A 22752-nucleotide genomic window follows, 5' to 3' on the forward strand; every position below is an offset into this window, starting at 1 on the left:
CTGCAGATACTTGTCCATTGAGAACTAGGCCTAAACCACAAACTCTTTTCACCAGGTTCCAATTGTCATGCACCGACTGGAGCAATTGGCTACTTTTGCCTTCTAGCTGTGTATGTCTACACCGCTGTCGAGAGATGTGACTGGAGCCTGTGTAAACATAACCGAGCTCGCTTTGATTGCACTAGCTCTTTAAACGTAGTAGTAAAACGATGGCAGCACATGTCATCCGCCTGAGCATGTGCCCAGGGTCCTGGGTGGGTTTGTACTCTGCCAGCTAGCTTGTGCTACTGCAGTGTCACTGCTACTTTTAGTGAGCTAGCATGGGAATGTCTACAGGTGCTGCAGTCACACCTCTGGACTGCAGTGTAAACATATCCATTGAGCCAGAATCTCTGGAGTGGTTGGCAGAGTGGAGGGTAGCCACACTCCTTGTGGAGCAGCAACAGGGGAGTTGATCGACTAAGGCTCCCTGATCAGGAAGAGGGAGGAGTGGAAGGGAAAGTTTTATAAATTTGAATGAATAGGCAAAGAGTAAAACGTTACAAAATAAAATAGGCCAGGAACAGTCACCCAGTAACAGTGGCAGCCAACAGAACAAGAAAGATTACTAGAGAGACAGGCGGATGGGGGTAGTTATAGCTACTCAATACAGTATCGAACTAGCAACTCGTGCCAATCACCCTCACCACTTCTTTCCTCCTGCCTTCCCTCAACCTCTTTTAAAGTGTAAACTCTTCAGAGCAGGGACTGCCTCTCTATACATCTGTATAGCGCTTGCCACATTGTAACCACTATTGTAGCAAGAACAAATCAGAATAAATGTGCACAGCTCAGTGCCTGTTACATTCCACCCACAATGAGATCAGCCATGCCTCCTTCTTCTGTACTCCGCTTACTGCTACGCCACTAGTGGGGGATGACAGATACATTAGAGTGGAAACAAGAATTAGTAGTTTCATTTACCTGGTATGCTTTGCCTTCTGGAGACCAAGGCTGTGTCCAGTCCACTTGAGTCTTTGCTCCCCTTCGAGTAAGGGCCATCATCTTCTGGGAAAGAAAAATAAATAGAAGCTAAGATTATGCTGAAAGTAAAAGCTACTTTGAAAAGTTCATCCATGACCATTTCTACAGATGAGATCTCATCCCAGTTCCTGGCTTCAGGTGAGAAAAGGTTTTATTAACCACAGGACCACTTCACAATCTAAGTTCGCTCTACAGCCTTTTGAGGAGGGAGGGAAAGAAGAGACAAGTGGAGTGATACCACTGATATATTTCTCTGGGAGCTAATCCTTTAGGAGAGAGCAAATTCCCTTAGTCCTGTAATCATGTGGAACAGTGGAGATGAGGAAAAGCTGTAACATCAGTCTCACAAGTTTTAAGCCTGTCATTATGCTTGTGAAGAAACTCATGATCTTTGGAAATGGAGTAATACATCAGGATACTAACAGGGCACTAAATCACCCTACTTGAATTAAATTGCCTATTCTTAGAGATACTGTTCTTTCAAAGTCACATTTCCCTGTTACAGCTTCAGCTACCGTAGAGCAGAGAAAGCACCTTCTCTTAAAAAAAAAAAAAAAAAGAGCTTAAAAATGCAGGAATAGAAGGAAGTGGTATTAGAAAGAGAATTGTCTGACATCAATTTAAATCCAAATGCAAGAATTAAGTATGGTTTATGTATTCCTACTGGAAGATGCGTATAGTTTATTCATGGGGAAATCAGGATACTGGAAAAAAAATGTGGAGAAAGAGGTTTTTAATCGACTGAACCAAATATGCCAGTCATGAAGTCTTCAGGATGGGTTAAAGGAAAGCGAGTTTCAAGGAATTTAGGAATGCAATTATTGGGATTCCACCGTTTCTTGATCTGGGTTCTATAATCCACAACACAGAAAGACTTAACAGGTAATTCTCTCTACAACAATATTTATGAAGTTTCTAATCACTGCAGTATCTGGGTTTCCAATCATTTAGCATTGAAGAACTGATTTAGATGAAGAACCAATCTGAACTATCACTCAAAACTATACAGGCTAAAAAGCCTGAGGTTCTTGTTCAGTTTTAACTGAATAAACACTCCCACTGATTCCACTGCCCACATATATGAAGTGCCCTTAGTAAAGAGGCACTTCATAAAAAGCTGAACATTACAGATCAATAATTTTCAGTAAATCCTGATTTAGAAAGTTAGGGAGACTACACCAAAGCAATGCAGTATCAGATTGACCTGATTCCCCACTCACTGCATTCCTGAGATGTACTGAAACTCTGATCTTCAATGGCTGTAAAGATTTCAGAATTGTAAACGTGGTTAAAATAAAGGAATCTGGAGAATGATCTCTCCTCTTCGCCTTCTCTTTGACTCAGTAATTTACATATGAGTCAGAGACAACAGGAGTTTTGCCTCTCTATTAAGGCAAAGGATCCAATTTACACTCCATTCAACTCCACCAAAAGACAATGAGTTTATAACTTACTGAAAACTATGGGCTTGTACTGGGCATAAATCAGGGCAAATGCTCCAGTTGCTACTATCCTGTTAATTATTAGGAATTATTCATTATTATTATTTATGCAGGTCTATGCACTTCCTGCCTGACCATGTTATCAAATGCCAGGAACCCTGCAAGTACTGGCACTTAAGATTTTCAGCCCACGTTTTGCAAGCCAAAGAGCATCACCTCAACATCCAGACTTTGGGACGCCTCTCTAGAGTCCATTTTGAGGTGTGCCCATCATTACTGAAAGTAAAGATTTCTGATGGGGAACAGGTTCGACTCTAGCATTCTTGGAGCTAGACAGACCTGAGCCAATTGCCCTGCCATTCTACACGTTCGCTGTTAGCACAACATGTAGCGATGATCTCTCAAATGGAGGGTGAGGCACTTCCTTTAAAAAACAATAAATGAGTAGAGCAAGTAAGGCCTCTGCAGAATGAAATCATACTGTGTGAAATCCCCCTTCCGAGATCTGACAATGCAATTCACTCTGTCTGTACCAGCATTGAAACAGGCTGCATTTGTACAGATAATTAAAGCAATCACCAGGCCAAGCCACTGATTGCTGATGGGAGCTTGTGTGGCTTGGCCCCAATTCTAGGATCAGAAAAGACATGAAAGTTAATTTGCATTTATAATGAAAACAATCCCTTGGGTGATGCAGAAGTGGGGGCAGGATTAAAGCTGGGCTGAATAGTCTGGATATAGTTTTAATTTATTAGGGACAGTTTAGCTGCAGCACCTGATTTTAAAATATATATAAAGTCACCCTCCTGCCCTCACCTCCCCACCAACGGATCCTTGATGGGGAAGCCATAAGCACCCAGAGACCTTGCACTGTGATGGGGCTCCCCCCTAAAGCAGGTCGTTCCTAACTTTCACTCCTTGCCTCACAATGTCACTGAAAGGGATAGTTAAGGGGGCATAAAGGAATTCAGAGCTTCACGATGGAGTTCAAACTGCATCAATATACAGTCCAAACTGCCCGTCCGCTTTCAGTCCCTCAGCCAGTGGTCAAGGCATCATTTTCCCTTGGGCAGGGGCAGATCCTCGCGGGCAGTGCAAACTCTTATTGGACAAGCACCCAGGCTGCTCCCTGGGCCTGTCTCCCAGCCCTGACCTCTGACTCTAGGCCTGCTGTATCCCTGCAGCAGCAACCAGCTGCTGTGCTCCATGCAGTCTCTCCTTAGATAGCAGCGCCACCATCTAATGGGAAGATCACTGGGGGCCGGAAGTAGAAGTGGGGTCTCCTACCAATCCTCTAGCCAACAGGGCTCGAGGGGGATGGAGAAGCCACCTCCTCCTGCCTGCCAACCCAGTTAACTAATCAGGGCTCTGGGAGCAAGCCAGTCTTCACAGCACTGCTGCCAACATGTAGAGTGGGGGCTCCACACTACAAACGGGCCTGGGTCCCCTCCATCTCCCTAGAGGTCAGGGGTGTGAGGGAATGCTAGTAACTGAAGAACGATTTCTGGAATAGCAGCACAGGGCCACCTCTTTTCTTTAAGCCACCACGTTTTCTAGCACTGGTGACTACGCCCAGGCTCATACAGCAGAGTCCACATTAGCCAAGATGAGATTAATCCAAAGCAAGAGGATGCTGCTTTGCTATTGAAGCACCCAGCCTTCTTAATAAAACACTCCGGGATGACAATGTGCAGGACTCGGGTCATTTCCCAAGATCACCATATTTTCAACCATACAGTAAGCAGGCAAACAGCTTCTAAATTGCAGGCTGGATTACTGCTTCAGCAACTGCTGCCAGAACAGTTAGCAGCTCAGAGCTCTGCCATGCCTGGAGCACAAGAGATCAAGACCATGCCATTAGGAAACGGCATCTTTGGACTGTCTGGGGCCGCCAATTAATTCAGAAGGCACCAAGACATTTGTATTACAAACTTGTCAAAAGGGAAAATACATTTCTTTATATATGAAGGACAGTATAAACGGCAATGACAGATGCACACAAGGTGCTGCACTTGAGGCAAAATACTATATAGCAAATGGGAAGCAAGCACAACCAGGAAACCACAGAAGGTGACTTGAAGCCAATTCAATAATCCGATGGCAAAGTAAGGCAGCCAACCATCTGCTTCACATAAACACACCACCTCGAACTAGTTAGCCACCAGAGCACTTTTACGCTTGATTTCCCTGCAGTGGCCCAAATAAACACTGAATGTGAACTCTCATATCAGTAGCTGTTCTCCTTCCCCATTCAAAAAGTCCTATAGCTGTTGGCAAACAAACAGTCTTACCATTTTAGGAAGTAGCCCAAAGTAACAAAATTGCCCTCATATTAATGGCAGCCACCATCAACAGCTAAGCAAAGCAGTTAGGACTAGTAATTTAGTTACATTAGACATGCAAAAATCCGTAGGTATTTCATTGACAGCCAGATCAGCTGGCAAATAATTAGCACCAAGATTCCTCCTCCCTCATGTGCTCTTTCCTCCAACATGGATGATTATGCTAAAATGTTTGTTTTTGCTCATTATCTGGCTAAAATGTTTGAGCAGTCAAGGAAGCTGCCACATGAGGCCTGTCAAATTGTAAATTGGCTTTTGCTTGCGTTAGATTCCCCACTGTGCACTCTTTGTTCATTTTCCGCCGATTTCCTGCTCTGCCACTCAAACTGGCATTAACAGAGTTGTAATTTTGTTAAAGTTTTACTCTTCTGTGCTTAGGGATTGCCACTCTTCTTATCTCTGTTCCCTTGCACAAAAAACATTCCTAGGAGGCTCTGGTAAGCATGATAATCACTTCATTGGCACTCACTGTATTGCCAATCCCAAACGTTCAAAATTCATGAGTCCCCGCTTCCTTCCCCACCCAAATAATGAAACTGACTTAAAAATAAGGTATGGATGTTAGCCAATAAACCCCCCCAAAATGTATTACTTTCTGTGTTGGAGCCTTTTGGGTTCATGTCTTCAAGTTTTTTCTCACAGCCAAGATGACAAGAAACTCTCATTAAAAAAGAAAAAGTTGAGATTCTCCAGTAATCACATGAATCCAGGAGCTGGTGCTTTAAAAATCACCTGATATCACACAATGGGTGATAAAATCATGAGACACAACAACACTGCACACATTATGTTTCTACTGGGATCTGTGCCAATTCAAAGGGTTCTGCTAACTTTTTTGATGCCTTTTCCCATTTCAGTTCCAATATTAACACAGGACAACCTCCCAGATACCCTTCTCTACCTGGCTGTGCTCTGGCATTCTGCTGCAGCGTGACTATGTTTTTATAACAGGAGCACACACCTCATGCAGTAATAAGCTCCAGGTGGGAGGAGCAGAGTGACAAAACCACATGGAAGTCACCACTAGGGAGTGGTGAGAGGGGGAAGGAGCAGGGTCCTCAGGAAGCAGAAGCACCTGTGTCAGGAGTCAACTCTCAGGCTCTGGGAAGGCTACACTTACCACAGTGTGTAGACGGTTAACGGTATGGTTGACTCTCAGCATGGTATATGCCCAGACACTACATGCTGACTAGCATTCAGGTACAGCATTTTGTTCTGCTAGAGGACTAGGCTGGCAAATGGTGTCTTCCAGTAACCAGCTCAGCATGCCATTTTAGACCACCCCTATCTAGCCAGCTTGGCTTGTGCTCCTACCTCTTGGGTCTCTGCATAGGACATCCCAACAGCTGCACATGCTATTGCTGGTACTCTCCATGCATCTCCTCTGGGCACTCTCTCATGCTCAGGCTGTATGGAATAGCTACAGAAGTTTTCCCAGAATGCACAGATGCAAACATAGATAAGCAGCATGCCAGGTATGAATGCACAAACACATTTCAGCAGAAAAGTTGCAGGAGAGCACTGCTCAAGAATTGATTGTTGTACCTGGGTCAGATGAGACTGGAAGCCACGGTTGGGCTTATGTGGACAAAATGAAGGTACCTCCCTGCTTCTCCTTAGAACAATGGTGCTTCCATCTCCCCGACAGGTTTTTCTCCATAGCCCCTGGACTCTGCTCCTTCTGATGGCATTATGGGGTGGAAGAATGAAGCTAAATTTCCCACAGGCAGAGACATCGCGCAGACTGTCCAGTCAGACTGTTCATATGGGGAATTTGAGTGAACTTTGAAAATCCTAAATTCCACCTAAAATTAAACTAACTTTCTATTTATTTTTAAGTAATAAGAAACTCTATTAGGGCACAAAGGTCTTTTCTAATAATGTACTTTTGATGGTAGAAACACTTAAAAAACCTTGACAGCATTCCTTTAAACTTGTCCCTGCCATAAATGCTCTCATGATGTATCACCAGATGGGGTCCATTGCACTCAGTGGCAATATGACCAATGACTGCAGAGAGTCTCAAGATATCAGGAAATCTATCACAGAATAACCAAAGAAAGAGGTGCCATGGTAACACTCCAAAGAACTGCAAGGAAACCTGATTGAACATATATAGATTTTCAATGGAAATTCAAAGATTGAACATCTACTGAAAATTGTCAACGCCTGTGTGGCTGCAATCAACGAAGTAGTCTCCAGAAGCGGCGTTGCTCTGAGATCGAAGACCTGCAATGCATTTATTAACACTGCAGCTCAAAGAAGATAGGGTGTGAAAGGCTCCATATCTTATTACCAACCCTCCGAACTAGGGTTGCAATGCAGCAAGGTATTTTAGCAGGTGCCTGACTGTCAGCATGTGAGTTCTATTCCATTTAAGGGGACTACAAATTGGGCACCTGCTTAAGTACCCAGCTGAATCCAAGATTAAATCCTTAATTCAAATCTCGCCCAGAATAGTAGGGACCAAAAGGTGTTCCTGTGGAACAGCTGTTTGGTTGTCTAAGTGAAAGAAACTGGTAATCTTAATCCAAGTTACTAAGGAATATTAGTTACTATTAAATATTACTGCTAACCTCACTCCTTCCTCTCAGAGCTCCATCAGAGCTGTGACTGACCGGCCCCTGTCAATGGCGGAGAGTGCAAGGACTGGCTGGGCTATAAAGACAGAGCAATCTCATCCCACTAGAAGGATCCTTTCAGTTCAGAGTTGGGGCACATCATCCAGGTAGCATGGGACAGCATGCTGGACTGTATTCTGTTCTTTGGACTTCAGTCTTCAGAGCTGCCTGGCTGTAGCCTTTAATGATCATTAAATTCATGCCAAGTTTTAACAACAAAAGCCCACCGCAAGTAAATGCAGTTGAGTGCCAGATCACAAGTTACCTACTGGCACTTACACGGTGGGTACTGGAAAGTAAAGTCATTTCCTTGTTGCTGGCAATCTAACCCACTCTTCATCCTTGCGAATTTAGATTACACTTTCCAGGCCTAAGACAAAACTACACAAACTCAGAAATCCAAGGCCAGAGTTTTTATCTATGAGGATAGGTTAGGATGCAGAGGTCAAGAAAGTACATGCCATTCAAAAAGAGCAAATACAACCAAATAGTAGGTTTGGTAGGTCAATACCATCCACACCCAGAGAAGGAAGGCCCATCCATCCCCATGTTTGATGGGATAGAGTCCCTGAGAATTATGGCAGGTGTTCCTACATCTCCATCCCCTCGCTTTCTTCTATGGCAACTGAAACCAACCGGCTATGCAGCAGTTTTTAGAAAGACAGGGTTGGTGAAGTAATATCTTTTATTGGACCAAGTTCTGTTAGTGGAGAGTCTGAAGAAGAGCTCTGTGTAAGTTTGAAAGCTGGTCTCTCTCAACAACAGAAGTTGGTCCAGTAAAAGATATTACCTCATCCATCTTCTCTCTCTAATATCCTGGAACCAACACAGCTACAACATTGCGTACAACACAGTAGTTACGTCACTGGACAATCACCTACCCGGACAGCAAGAGTCCATTTAGGAATGACTATCACTGAAAGAACAAGTGGCACAGCACACTGACTATCTTTGAGCAGGTACCTCTAAAAGTCTTGTCAAAAAGCCACCTATTTTTAAAAGAACTCTGCAGACAGCAGCTGTGAGTGGCAGAGACTGATGCAGTAATGAGTCAGAAAGATGGGCAGTTAAACTGTTCACTGTCTTCTTGCTCTTTACTGGAGTCTTTTCCTTTCCCTAGTAAAGGAGATTCTGCTGTTTGGCATTGTACCACAGAATTTATTAGCTAGGGAACCAAGTTCCATGACTCTGAAGCACAATTGTGCTTCTTCTGCTACCTCCCCCTTTCATATTCAGAACTTACTGCAGTCAACTCCTGTACACAGATCCAGGCCTAAGGGTTGCTAGGTTGTTGCAAGGGAGGACTTGCTAGTGCCCAGAGCACACATCTCTGCTGCTATTAAAGGGTACAGAACTACAGAGCCAGAACTGATCTGCTTACTGTACAAACACCATTTGCTACCTTAGTGCTGGGCCATGTCAAACGTGCATTAACCATTTACTGCTACCTGTTCTGTAAATATCCAGTGCCTCCCCTCTTTCTGCTTCTTCAGCGTTCCTAACAGAGGATCTTTTGTTTTGCAACGTATTGGGGGTGGGGGATGAGAATTAAAATCCAAAGTAAGGGGGATACCAATCCAAACAACTTAGAACATGAGGGGGGAAAAATGGATCCGCATTAGGAAGGTCTCCCTTGCCTGTCTTTTTCAGATCCAATAGATTTTGCCAAGTCCAGATCTGAACTTCCTCAAAGATTAAGGGCTGGGGAATTGTTTTGATCACACAAGCTTTACACTCAGGTTAACGAAGAGGAAGATAATTATGCCACACACCCAGCATAATGGTTAAATATTGGACAGAAAGGTCCATTGGTTAGGATGCTGGCCTCAGATGGAGGAGACCATGGTTCAGTTCTCTACTTTGCCACAGGCTTCCTGTGTGATCTTGGGCAAGTCAATTAGTCATTCTGTGCCTTAGTTCCCCATCTATAACATGGTACACTTCCCTCCAAGGGGCACTGTGAGGAGAAATACATTAAGGATGAGGTGCTCAGATACTATGGCAGTAGAAGACATGTAAGTATCTCAGATAAATGGAAAACACTTGAGGCTGCCCCCATCCATTGCCCTGCTAATTCAGAATTGTTCTCTGTTGCATATTTTCTATTAGTTTGACCCTTCTAGATTTAAATCATGTCCTAAATAATGGAACTTCCACAACTTCCCTCAAGAAACCGTTCTCTGTCCAAACGGATCAGTGCACAAATAGCAGGTGTTTAATCTGCTGAAAAATTAGAACACAGCATCAAACAAACAAACAGTCAGAACCAAAACAAGAGCTGGTCTCAAAATAGCATTTTCCGTGAATTTTTTTTTTTAATTTTCCCACAGCAATGGACCATTAAAATTAAACAAAACAAAACAAAACCATGCCTAAAAAATCTGTGTGTGTGTGGGGGGGGGGGGGGGAGGGGGGAGGAGGACAATGAAATTTTGAAACCGAGAGTCTCATTTTGAATAAAGGTAATTTTTCATTCAAATATTTTTCCCCAAAAAGAAAAAATTCTATCTTCTCTACTAAAAGACACCAAACAACACACACACACCCTTACTCAGATTTTCTAGCAGCTGACTCTCAGGGTATGTCTACACAGCAATCAGAAGGGTGACTACGGCACATGTACTTAAAAAGAATGAAAAAAAAAAAGATCTACATCAGTGGGAATCTGTCTATGGACTTCAGTCAGCTTTGGATCAGAACCCTACTCCAAAACTCAACAGATTTCCACTGTCAGGAAGTTTTCCCCAGTACTTGGCCTAAATTCCCCTCTAAATTACTAGTTTTGTTACAGTGACTCCAGCTTCCCATTCCTGGTCAATTACAAAGTCAAACCAGAGTTAATGCTTTTGCAGTACATTTAAAAAAAAAAAAGCCAGTACAAGTCTATAGCAGAGGTTTTCAACCTTTGGTCTGCAGACTATATCTAAGATTCTCTAAAGGGGTCCACACCTCCATTCAAAATTTGTTAGGGGTCTGCAAATGAAAAATGGTTGAAAACCACTGGTCTATAGCAATGAATATAGAAAGTTCTTATGCAAGGCATTCCAGGCTCCTGTTGTGGTTTTAAATGGAAGATTCACTTTTGCTCTGGGCTATTGCAGCACAATTTCTTTTTATTATTCTCAATATTTTTCTCATTGCACCAGAAAAAAAAATCTTGTTTTGCATTTTTATTCTCTAGGAGACTGACTGGAGCCATTTAGAACTGCACAGGGCTATCACACCTCCAAACAGGTCGTCAACTTCACAAAACTCGCATACATTTACATCAAGAAAGTGCCTACACTTTCGAAAGCGGAGTGCAGGTGTTTATCAGCATGATTCTCTCACTGGGAGTCACTCAGACCTCAATGGGGCTTTGAAAATGTTCTTCCCCTCTTTTGCATGAAAGGTATTTTTAAAATTGCCATCCTAGCAATTGTGCATTTCAGCCTGAGCAATTTCCAAGTTATTTCTCTGTTAAATGAACATTATATTTACTGACCAATTCATGGGCCAGCCAGCGACAGGCTGACAATATTTTAACAAGGACCTAACATTTCCCACTAAGCTTGTGAAAAACCCCATATTCCAGGTCTTCAGGAGATAACAAAAAAGAGAGATGAGGCAGAGGATCTTTTCTCTTTTGGCTTCTCTATTAAAAACAAAACAAATGCACATTTTCTCATGAGAGCATAACTAAGGAAGAATGCAATACCATATACCGAATGCAAAGGCTTCTACTTTCTTCCTGAGAAATAGATCCAAGATCTGAATATACCAGCAGTGTGTGTAGTTTGTATAATTTGCAGTGGGATGGTGGTGGTGGGGTGTCTACCTTTCTCTCATGGAAAACTCCAGGACTGCCTTCCCCTGGGAAAACATCATGATGATACCTGAAATTTGGTGAATTCCAGAGTCTAAACATTTACTCATCATAAGCATTTCTGAGGCCTAGGGATGAGTAATCTTCAGCAGCAATGATCCAGCAGTACCCAAAGAGGAGGGAGACTCCAGAGACAGAGAAAATCTCTCTGTCTCTCTACCCTCACATAGCTTTTCTTCAATTTAGTGGTGGGATTTTAACTAGGGGTTCCCAACAGGGTCTTCTAGAGCAGTGGTTCTTAACCTTTCCAAACTACTGTACCCCTGAAGCCTGAGTCCCACCCCCACGGGGCTGAGGCATGTAACTTAGTTTCATGGCACCCCTGTGGCTCCAGGCAATTGCCTTTCTTGCCACCCCCAATACCAGCTCTGCACTTGTGACCCCTCTAAAACCCCAGGTTAAGAAACACTGTTCTAGAGGGTCAAGGGGAGCCATCTGAAACAGATTTCTCCTCTCCACCCTAGAAAAGTCATCATTCAGCACATAGCCAGACTGCTTACTAGGCTGGGGAGCCACCCCTCCCTTTCCTTCTTCACTGCATCCAAGCCACACAGCCACCCACACGAGTGTCCTCTCACTCATTTTCCCATGCAGCTCCCTCCTTCTGAAGGTCTCTCAGCCCTCTGGCTGCCATGCCTCCAACCCTCCCCTCCCTCTGGTTCCTTCTGAGGACCTACTTCTTCCAAAATGCCTAACAGGCCCTAGTTATCGTCTCAAAAGAAAGATTCATTCATCTTGTGACAAAAGAGAGCCCCTCACTTGCTTACATAACGCTGCAGTAAAGGATCTACATTTTAAACAGAATGACTCATTTATTTTTTTTAGTGTTAGCAGCAAGACATTTTATTGCACATTATTGGGAAAATGTGACGGCGTCTCCTGTGAATTTGTGGTTTAGAAAAATATGGACTGTCCTTGCAATGGACACCACCACCAAGTACATACACAAGAGTAGCTCTAAAAAGGGAATATAGCTGGTCACACTTTTTAGCATACTCAAAGGAGGAGGGCTCCCCAGCCAGGAAGCCAGAATCCTTAGCCAGGTTCTTTGAATATTAAGCTGATCTTGAATAAGTAATAAGTGGTATATGATGTTGTATGTTCACGTTATTGTAACTTTACCTGAATAAAACGTTCCAATATAAAGATACACCATGTAACCAACAGAACCCGTTCTGTTTATCACTTCTCAAACATCTGCTTTTTTCTTGCATTCCATCTCCTATCCTTAGTCCATTTAGGCTACAAGCCATTCCGGGCCAAGAAAAAAAAAGTCTTCCTTGTCTGTAAAGCACCTGCTTTTGTTGCTCAAAAAGCAACCCCATCACAGAAGACCAGTGAAGTCTCAAATTTTCCACTATGTAATGACTGCTTGATTATGCCAGTTCCTGTTCTGAGCACAGGAAAATACCCCAGTTACTGCATTACCTATAACAGCAAGAGCAGAGATTTAAAGGCATCTACTTCATCTATTTGTGCAATAGCTTATTTTGGCACCAGAGCCAAAAAGAGATACAATCGGCATGCCCAAGTGGACTCTAGAAGCAGGTTATGTTTCTTATTAGTTCCCTTTCCCCAATACACACAGCACACATTTAGTTTTCCCCTTCTTTTTCTGTCTTTATCCATTTTTCTGCAAGCCCGACTGAGACATGTAAATCTCATAACCATTTGCCACTTTATTCACAGCAAGCAGGTCTATAAAAGACAATAACTTATTGTTCAACTTCGTGTATTTGTTCTTTTAAAAAAAATAAAAAATCAGAGTTGACTTTTGAAGGCACATTTAATTCAATACCGTTTTAAGTGGCCATTTGAAATCATGACTGATGTCATGATTTTGGAAATTATTTGTATTTTTGTAGCGCTTGGCACCTGTAGTCCACAACAGGGGCTCCTATCAAAAGCATTTGGATTCTGATGGATAGGACATTGCTGAGAAATCAGAAGGGCAATTATTCTCCGCTGCATGCTTTCCATAGGTATATAAAACCAGAGGAACCAGGAGGATAGCACTAGGAACTCTACAACCACTCCACGCGCAGCACTGCTGATGTTCAGGGAAAAGGGGGAGGGGAAATTCAATATGCTCTGTAGGCCACCATGGAACTCGTGTGTGTAGAGCCCATTTACTCTGGCTCTGCGCAGAGTCCAGGCTTTGAGTCAATGTCTAACTAGTAAGGCTTGGATTTAACTCCCATTGACTTCAGTGAAATGTTAATCAAACCCAAAGGACTGAAATCAATGGGTGCTGAAACAGGCTGTAAATGCATAGGTTTGATGTCGCCTTTATCTTTATGCTTTTATGGAAAGCAATTTAAAGGGAAGAAACAGGGGACGTGTCATCTTTGAGAATTTGCAGTCACACTGCCATCAGCCTTATAACACCAGACACTGCTAAGAATTATAGCGATCCAGAAATGCATTGTCTGTCATCTATTATTGGTTTGGAGTCTGTCATTTATCAGTGTACCTGGGGAATGCATAATATACCGTCTCTAGAAACAGCCATTAGTTTCCACTCAGCGTATACTAAAAAAAAGAACAAGTTATTTAAAAAAAAGGTGAATGCAAAGGATTTCATTAAATTGAGTTTGGGTTCTATTTTGCTCTTCTAATGAGGTTTTTGCTCCTTTAATGTTTTTCTTCAAAAACAGGTTGCATTTTTTCCCTGCTTGTGTGGTTACTGTATTAAATTGAGAAAAATCAGGCATGTCCAGATGTGTTCCCTGGTTCTGCCAGAGGATCTGCTGTGGTTGTCAGATCATGTTTATTATGAGCCCTCACTGAAAGAGTAGGCATACTTTGGAGAAGGGATGGCTTTGTTAAGTCATCAATGACGTTAAATAGATATTAACAACAAATACCACGCACACTCCTTCCCCACAAAGTGTCCAACTAAATATACCTTCCTGGCCCAATTGCTGCGAGGTTTTCACTCAAAATGGATTTAGGCACATCAGAGCCAATTCCCACTGACTGTCGATGGAATTTAGATTCAGAGTCCGAACCCCTTTTGAAAATGAGATTTAGGCTCCTAAATCAGTTAGGCATTGCAACGCTGGATGCTGCAACCCTTAAACACCTTTAAAAATCTGGACCTAGAACTATTTAAAAATAGTAAAAGTGATGTTATGGAAGTTGCATTTTCCAGATAATCTGGCAATTTCTGTTATTAAGCATTGCAGACTGTATTGGGGAGAATCCAACAACAGGATTGGAAAGTGAAATAGTGATAATACAGTCAGTGTATCTTAACCTTTCAAAACAAAAATTAAAAAGAAATAAGTTACTTTTTCAGGCAGGGTCTTTTGAAAGTTATCCAACTGAGTGACTGTAAAATGGTAAGAAATGACTAATAAAATCTATAGCCATTTTCACAGGAAGAATGCCTCTCTAGATACAACTCAGTCTATTAATCAGTGGAATAGGCAGCCGTAATTCCTTGAGAGCAAGGGAATAATATTTATTCCTATTAGCTTCAATCATGGATCTTACCTTTCTCTTGTATTTGGAAATGGATCAATAATGGGGACTGGATTCTTGAACTCTCAGGAGGAAAAAAACCCCCAAACATTCGGATAAGTGGGAGTAGAGGAAATGCTATTCTTGGTATTTCTGACTGGATGAAGCCACAACATTTCTTGTAAAGAAATAGATCAAATTAATGACCATTCTTTTGAGATTTACAGAACAGAGGAGATTAAGCAACTAAACTTTATAAGGGACTGGATCTGTCAGGTGACTGGAAACGACTGTTTATGGGGCCTTTTTTTCTTGCCTGTCCAAAATGCTTTCCATTAGAGATAGTCAGAAAAGGAAAAGTTGCTTCCAGTTCAAAGGTAACAATTTCTCTCCCTTCCCCTGCCCTGCCCTGCCCTGCCCCCCTGCCCCCCTCCCCCCCCAACTGATTTTAAAAAATAAAGAAGTTTTCAAAAATGTTTTGTTGTAAACAAAAAAAAACTCAACAAAAACCAAACAAAAATGCCCCACAAACACACCCAGAACTTCTGGTAATTGAAAAATGTTGATAATCATTTCAGTAACTATTTGCATAAAAATGTGCTAAAATAAAAAAGTGCCAATAACATCGAATTGTGTGAGAAAAATATCAGTTTTGAAAGAGATCATTTGACGAAAAAAAATCCACACACGTGCACTTTGAAAGATTTTGATCAGATCTCCCTAGCACTGTGTTGGTCCTATACAAATAATCATTAAATAAGGTTACCACAACCAGTCTGTTGCAACAGGAGGTCTGCAAATTGTGTAAGTACACACAAAATTTTGGGTGTCAGAAAAAGAAGGAAAGAGAAAAGCTCTGCATTTGTGGTACTGAGGATAATGAGGAGCTTGTGGCTATTAAAACCCAAACCCCAGCTAAAAAGCAATCTTGTTGAACTAGAAATAAATTCTTTGATCTATTTTACCTTTTGTGAACCCAACTCACTTTGGGTCCTTAACTGCTTTGGTAAGTCTACACCTGCTAAAGAATTACCTATTGTCTTGTTATGTCCTCTTAGGTCAAATCAAAGAATAAGGGTTATTAACCTGCCATCTAGGAGAAATAACTTCCTCTGATTTTCAAGAAAAGTCCCACTCTGAATCCACATATTGCATCTCATAGTAAGAATCTTAAGTAGCTCAATTAATGTTTACTGAGCACAAGGTCAAGAGGTGATTTGATCCCAGTCCACAAGTACCTACACGGGGGGGGGGGGGGGGGGGGGGGGAGTTAGTACACAGTGCTTTAATCTTGCAAAGAAAGATATGAGACCGAACAGTTGGAAGCTAAAGCTTCACAAATTCAGACAAGAAACAAGACAGATTTATTTATTTATTTTTAAAGTGAGGATAATTAGCCTTTGGAACATTGATGGATGCTTCATTACTTTAAGTCTTAAACACCCAAGCTAGATTTCAAAGCTATGCTAAAGCTCAACCAGAAATTAATGGATGAGTTTCTTTAGCCTGTCTTCTACTAGAGGTAAGACGACATAATCATAATGATCCCTTCTGACCTTAAAGCTCTATGAAAATGAGAAGTCACTCAGTCGTGCTGGTTGAAAAAAAAAGTTGGACAAATTTTTCATGAAAAGTTCTCATGGATTTCAACCAACTCTAAATCTCACCAGAATTTTCTGATGCATTAAGATCGTCTGGAGCAGCCAAGCATTGGAGAAAACATTAAGGTTGTGCCCAAGTTTTGTTCCCTTCTGTTACCATCAGAGAGATGCACATTTCCAAAAGCAGACATGCTGCTTCTGAAACACTAGAAAATGTGTGAGAAAGTGAGAATAAAAGAATAGCTCTAGAACATGGAGCTGGGGGAAAAAAAAAAAAAAAAGCAAGGTGGGATCTGTGGACCTCATTACTAAATACCCTAAATATTTTATACGAGGCAGCAACTGTTTGCTTGACAGGATGGTTTAAAACAAAGGGCTCTGTTGTGCTCTTAGTTACATCCATGCTACCTTGCCGAGTTCAGTGGGGTTGTATGGATGTATTTGAGAGCAGAATTTAGCCAGTCTTGCCTTCTCAGATAAGATATTATATATATAAAACAAACAACCGAAGTGCACATTGAAAACATTTATAGAATTCTGGGCAGATGAAAGTTGAGACACTTATAGGAAACAATGTGAATTTTAAGGTTGGTAATTAAAAAGGGGAGGACAGTAAAATCATAATGCAGAGCATTTTTACGCTTACAGTACTTCTGAGAAAGAGTGCACTGTCCGCATAATATAAGTGTTCCCGAGAGTATACATAAAGTTTTAGCTCCTGTGCTAAATTTACAGAGTGATATGTAGGGTTTAACCAAGTATGGTAAAGGAATCTCAGAGAAACCTGAATTCCTTAATTCACATGCAATGTAGAAGATATTAACAGTTGGACAGGAAAGAAAACAAACCCCTTAGTTTAGTGAATCTCATCCCAGTTCTCCTGCTTTCCTCACCCCACTTCTATATACATATCCCAGATCAATACACAGTTGGTACAGCCAGCAGCTGCTGCTCCAGAAAGACCCAACAACAGAGTAACAATGGAATGCTAGCCCAGCCATGGTGAGGAAGCTCACATTGCAAGTGGTTCAACACAGCCCTGTGGCACTTTTACAAGCACCAGATTCACCCCCAAGTGAAGAGACTGGTTAGGAAGGCAGAACAAGCCCAGAAAATGAAATGAAGAACCAGTATGAGAGTTTAGGCTGTGCCAGGTCTGTAGCTGAGATTTATGCTAGTCCCGGTGTACTTTGAATCAATCTTGATGCTGAGGGGGTGGGGAAGTACACAAGGTAAAATGAGACAACAGAAAACACTCTTAAATGCAATGACATTTAATAAAGGTGGGGATGAGGAATGCAGGCAAGATTGGGTGGGTGATGGGGGAAGAAGAGAACACATACATATAAAAACAAAACAAAAAGTGGTTGCCATCAGCCCTAGGATAAAAAAAAAAATCCGATGAATTATGAGGAGCAGATATCGAGGCTGTCTGAGATACTGTTTGTTATTGTGCTGATCTTATCATTGCTAAGCTATGTCTGCAGCAGGAGCAATGAAAATTCAGGCACTTAGGAGACCCAAGACAGTCCTGCTCAACAATAGTCTAAAGTCAGGTGCCTATGTACGTAACACCAGACAGTGATTTGTTCCTGGGGGGTTGCTCAAGGGTGCTGGGCTACTGACATCTTGCACCTATAGGATATGGTGTTGGGGGTAGAGGGTGGGGGGAAAGTGTAGGGAAAGAGACAAACCAGCTTAAAAGGATCTGTTTTGGAAAGCAAAGGCTGATTAGGAATTACATGTAACATTGCAACACAAGAGGTCAGATCTGGGAATTCACCACCAGTCCATAGAGATGAGGTGCCCTACAGCAGTGGTTCTCAATCAGGGGTACATGTATCCCTGGGAGTATATGTACCCCTGGGAGTATACCAAGGTCTTCCAACAGGTACATCAACTCATCTAGATATTTGTCAAGTTTTACAACGGGCTACATAAAAAACACTAGCGAAGTCAGTACAAACTAAAATTTCATATAGACAATAGCTTGTTTATACTGCTCTATATACTCCAATTGATGTTATAATTATATGGTAAAAATGAGAAAGTAAATAATTTTTTCAATAATAGTGTGCCGTGACACTTGTATTTTTATGTCTGATTTCGTAAGCAAATAGTTTAAGGGAGGTGAAACGTAGTGGTACACAAGACAGATCAGACTCCTGAAAGCTAGACTGGAAAGGTTGAGAGCCACAGCCCTGTAGCTTCAAGAACAACCGCCACCACCTACCAATTTGGTCTGCAATAAGCCATTTCTGAATTTGGTTATCAAGCGACACTAGAATGGAGCGATCCGCAGTTTTAGCCTTCAACTCCAATCTACTTTACAGCCAAAAAAGGGTTTGAAATATTTTGAGATTACCCATGCTTGCAAAGGCGGACATCTAATACTGCAAGTTTGAGTTGCGTGGGAAGACGTTCAAATGCAGGAGGTTGCTAATCAGTTGCTTTAATAGGATTTGGACTGGATTTTGATGCCATGAGCTAAAAACAGTGAGAGCGGGAACAAGGAAGAGGCTTCAGAATGACATTAACAAAAAAAAAATGTTCCTGTGCTGTATTTAGGACTGTTTCTAGCTTTTTAGTGTCTCTTTGAAGTTCCACTAAAACTTACTAAGACTTAATGCTCCAAATGGGATTCTCCCACTAGCATTCAGCTACGTAGTGATATTGCAAATAGTAAATACTGAGTTGCCAAAGTTGGATTGGATTATTCATGTATATGGCAAAAGCCATTATGTATGAACATATACAGATGTTACCACTTCAAAACTGATCTAAACCTATGTCTATTTTAGGGTTTGACACACAAACCATCCATTATGCAATGGCTCATATATGCAGCTGGGATCCTATGTGAGGAGGCTTCATAGGGGTTACTGAATAGATGGAGTAAGCTTATAGTAATGAGCAAAGAACCAGAGCGCGTGCTTTATTCTCAAGCAAATGGCCCCCTTAAAATGCAAGGATGTAGGGAGAATTGAAAGAGATGGGGAATGGCAGATCGAGAGATACAGTAACATGCAAGTTAACATGACTTGAATTTTCAAGGCTAGACGTTATTAGGTGAATGTCAAGATTCTGCTCAGCACCACACATGGCTCCTTCCAGAGTTTAGCACAGCGGGGTAAGATTCACCAATAACCTCTGGTTGAGTTGTGTTGCTCCCATGATGCAAAGCAGCTATAAACCGAACACAACTGACCCCTTGATACTGGGCTTACGGACGCCCTATGTGAAAGTTGTGTAAAGCAGCAAGAGCCACCGGGTCAATTCAATTCCCAGTATGGCCTGTGCAAAATATTCCTAACAAAGTGAAACACACTGGCAAAAGTGGCCATTCTTGTGATTATGGGTTGAAATCCTGCTGTTTGCTTTGAGACTCCGGGTCCATTTCAAGTCTCCAACCCAACAACCCCCCATCACAAAGGCTGGAGCAAAAGACACACGGAGCCACGCCTGGTTTGGGTGAGGGGGAGATTTGGGAAACCACTAAGTTCCATGTATTGTCCTCCACGTTTCCTTTCCCCCCCTTCAACTATCCCTTCATCCTCTTGAAAATCTGCCCCAAAGGAAATCTTTCACCAGAGACAACTTTCTCTCCCCTGCAATTTGTTTCCATGGATCATGACTCACTTCTGAAGACAGAGTGCAGACTCAGTGTTCTGGGCTATCAAAAAGGTCAGACAGACAGAGCAGTAAAGGTTAATGCTTATCAGCTGCCTTGGGAGACCACACTGCTGGAGAGGTGGCCAGCTGTCTGATCAGAGATGCGGTATTGCACTTACAGAAAGATCTCATTTGTTTCTCTAGGTTCTTAAGACCAAAACCATGGTTATGTCTACACTTCAGTGTAAACCCAGGTCCGAGAGATCTGGGCTTGTGCACTCTGAGGGTACAGCTGCACTGCAATAAGATACCCAAGGCACAGTCTCAGAGCCTGGGTCAACTGATTGAGGCTCGGGCCATGGGGCTAACACTAGCAGTTTAGACATTCAGGCCCCTTCCTACTTGCCGGGCTTCATAGCCCAGGCTCCAGCCTGAGTCCAAACATCTGTACTGCTATTTTTAGCCCTACAGGCCCGCCACAGTTGTGCCATGGGTTTTTTATTGCAGTGTAGAAGTACCATGTGCTTCCAAACCTGTATCTGAGCATCTACACTGCATTGTGAACCTGGGCTTACAATTGCTAGACCCAGGGTTTCACAGCCTTGCTAATGCATCCATACTGCACAACACAGACCTTCTGACTCAGGTCTATCGCCTGACCTATATCCACACAGCAAAATGACAGGGCTCGGACTCAAGGCACAATGGGACCGGGACTCTAACCTACCCCCTAGCAGCGTTCTAGCACCCACATCCTGAGGGCTTGCTGACCCGAGTCAGACTGATTTGCGTGTAAACAGAAGGTGAGCTTGGGCCCAAACCTGAGTCAAAGCCCAGGCTTAGTGTGCAGTGTAGATGCAACCTGCATGGCCCAATTTTCAGAGACACCGAGCACCCGCTAGCTTCCCAATGAACAACCCCACAGGTTTCGATGATTGCTCTGTGTACTCAGCAATTCGGTGGGCGAAGGGTAGGGAAGAAGGCAAGCCCTAGATACTTCAGTGCAAGCACCAAACCCACAAAACAGCCCCTTTATTTAAACACTTTACTTCTACCACTGCCCCTGATCCACTAGCCATAAAACAAGAACAAAAAAGGCCCAATAAATCAGAGAAAACGGCTAGCAATAGACCATCTTGTTTATAGCACCAGGGGGCTGCTGACAGCTAGTACCTCCCATGTATTATTATTATTGCCTGAATTAACTTGATGATTTGGAACAAGTCTAAACTAAGATGGATCAAGTTTAGTTATAAATAAGGACTCCAAGTCCTCCCACAGGCAAAACAAATCAATTCCACACACACCGAGGTTGCTTTCAGCAAGACTATCTCCTCTTCAAGATTTATCTTGCTTCTCCCTTCCCCCCCTTCAAAAAGAGCTCATTAATATTCTGAAGTTCTCAAAGGGAAATTTCTAGATAAATGCAAAGTGCTCAACAAAGATGGGTAACTGCTAACTACCTCCATTTTACAGACGTAGGAAACTGAGGCACAGATGGGTGACATGACTTGCCCAAAGTTACACAGGACTTCTGTGGCACAGAGGATCAGAATTTGATTCTACTTCATAACTTCCCTTGTTTTACTATAATCCGGGATACAGCCAGCAGTGGCGTCAATTGAGACATTTCTTGCAGGAAGGGAGAGAACAGGGACATTCTGATCCTGTCCCACCACCCCCAACAGGGACCCTGTTCAGGTCCCCATTCATGCCCCATCCCCATCCACTCCCCAGAGACCCTGGATATCCTTCAGCCAGGGAGTCTCCCTTATCCCCCTCCCCCGGGCACGAGCTGATGCCATCAGGAGTCGAGTTCTCAACAGATTTCCCTTCACTCTGTGGTACAGGAACAAGACTCTCCACATACCAGGTCATAACGCTACTCGCTGAAGTTTGGCTTGGCCGCCCTTCCACCTGTAGAGAGAGTAGCTGAGCAAATTTTATAGGTGCAGTGACCATGCAGCTGGAGCAACTCTCTAGATTGCCCCAGCAGCTGCAGCAGTTAAACCTCTTTTTTGGGGGCGAAATCCCCTTCCGAATTGTCCCCAGTGATAGCCAGGCAGTAGAATCGGTGAAGATCTTGGGTCCTGATTCAAACACTTCTGAATGCAGAGAAAAATCCAGATCTGAACTTTGGCTCTTGGGTGCATCTCTATTTGCAAGAGATGCACATGGCCACAGACATTGACCCTGGATTAAAACAACCCTATAAGCTTCCAGTGCTGTGATGTCAGGCACTAGACAAACCAAACACAGGAGGTACAGCAATCAGAGAGAGATTGAGAAGTCAGGTAATAAGAGGCTGATTGATGCCACTGAAATGAGATGTTTGAGGGCAGTGAGAGGGGTGACATTGCTGAGCCACATGCAGACTAGTGCCATCAGGAGCGAGACCCGGGTCTGCAGTTGTGACACTCTCAGTGTGACACACTGCAGTTGTGTAACCCCCATATTCACCACTATGATAGGATTCTGATATGTTGTGTATAACTCATGCCTTGTGAGGTATCATTTGAAAAGCCTTGATCTGTTGAACATTAATATCCTGTTGGATTGTGCGTGTTATCGTTGTATCTGACGTTATGAAGTTTTGCTATGTATGCGTTACTGCAATAAGTCGTGTGGTTGGGAACACCCACAACCAGCCTTTCAGTTATAACAAAGAAGTTGCCATCAGTTGTCAGAGGCAATTAATGGCTCCGCAATCACCCAATCCACTAACCACAGAGACTTCTCGGAGAAGGCACGTACGCAATGGAGACTGCTTGACCAAAGGGG

General features: G+C 42.7%; 1 protein-coding gene across 5 annotated transcripts in view; it reads right to left on the reverse strand.

Moving 5' to 3' along the window:
• The window catches only part of GRIP2 (glutamate receptor interacting protein 2), a 416235-nt gene that overhangs the window by 80802 nt on the left and 312681 nt on the right, over positions 1-22752 (reverse strand). For 3 of the 5 annotated variants that reach the window (XM_067544339.1, XM_067544335.1, XM_067544340.1), the window contains exon 1: positions 964-1421. In XM_067544339.1, the coding sequence (XP_067400440.1) occupies positions 964-1123 (160 nt within the window). In that variant the 5' untranslated portion in view covers positions 1124-1421. Of the gene's footprint in view, positions 1-963; positions 1422-22752 lie in introns of those variants that run through there. The other 2 variants (XM_067544336.1, XM_067544338.1) reach the window with 1 other exon arrangement.

This window comes from Emydura macquarii, unplaced genomic scaffold, assembly GCF_026122565.2.
Source record: "Emydura macquarii macquarii isolate MOO-44397 ecotype Brisbane River unplaced genomic scaffold, CSIRO-AGI_Emac_v2 contig_968, whole genome shotgun sequence".
NCBI lineage: Eukaryota > Metazoa > Chordata > Testudines > Chelidae > Emydura > Emydura macquarii.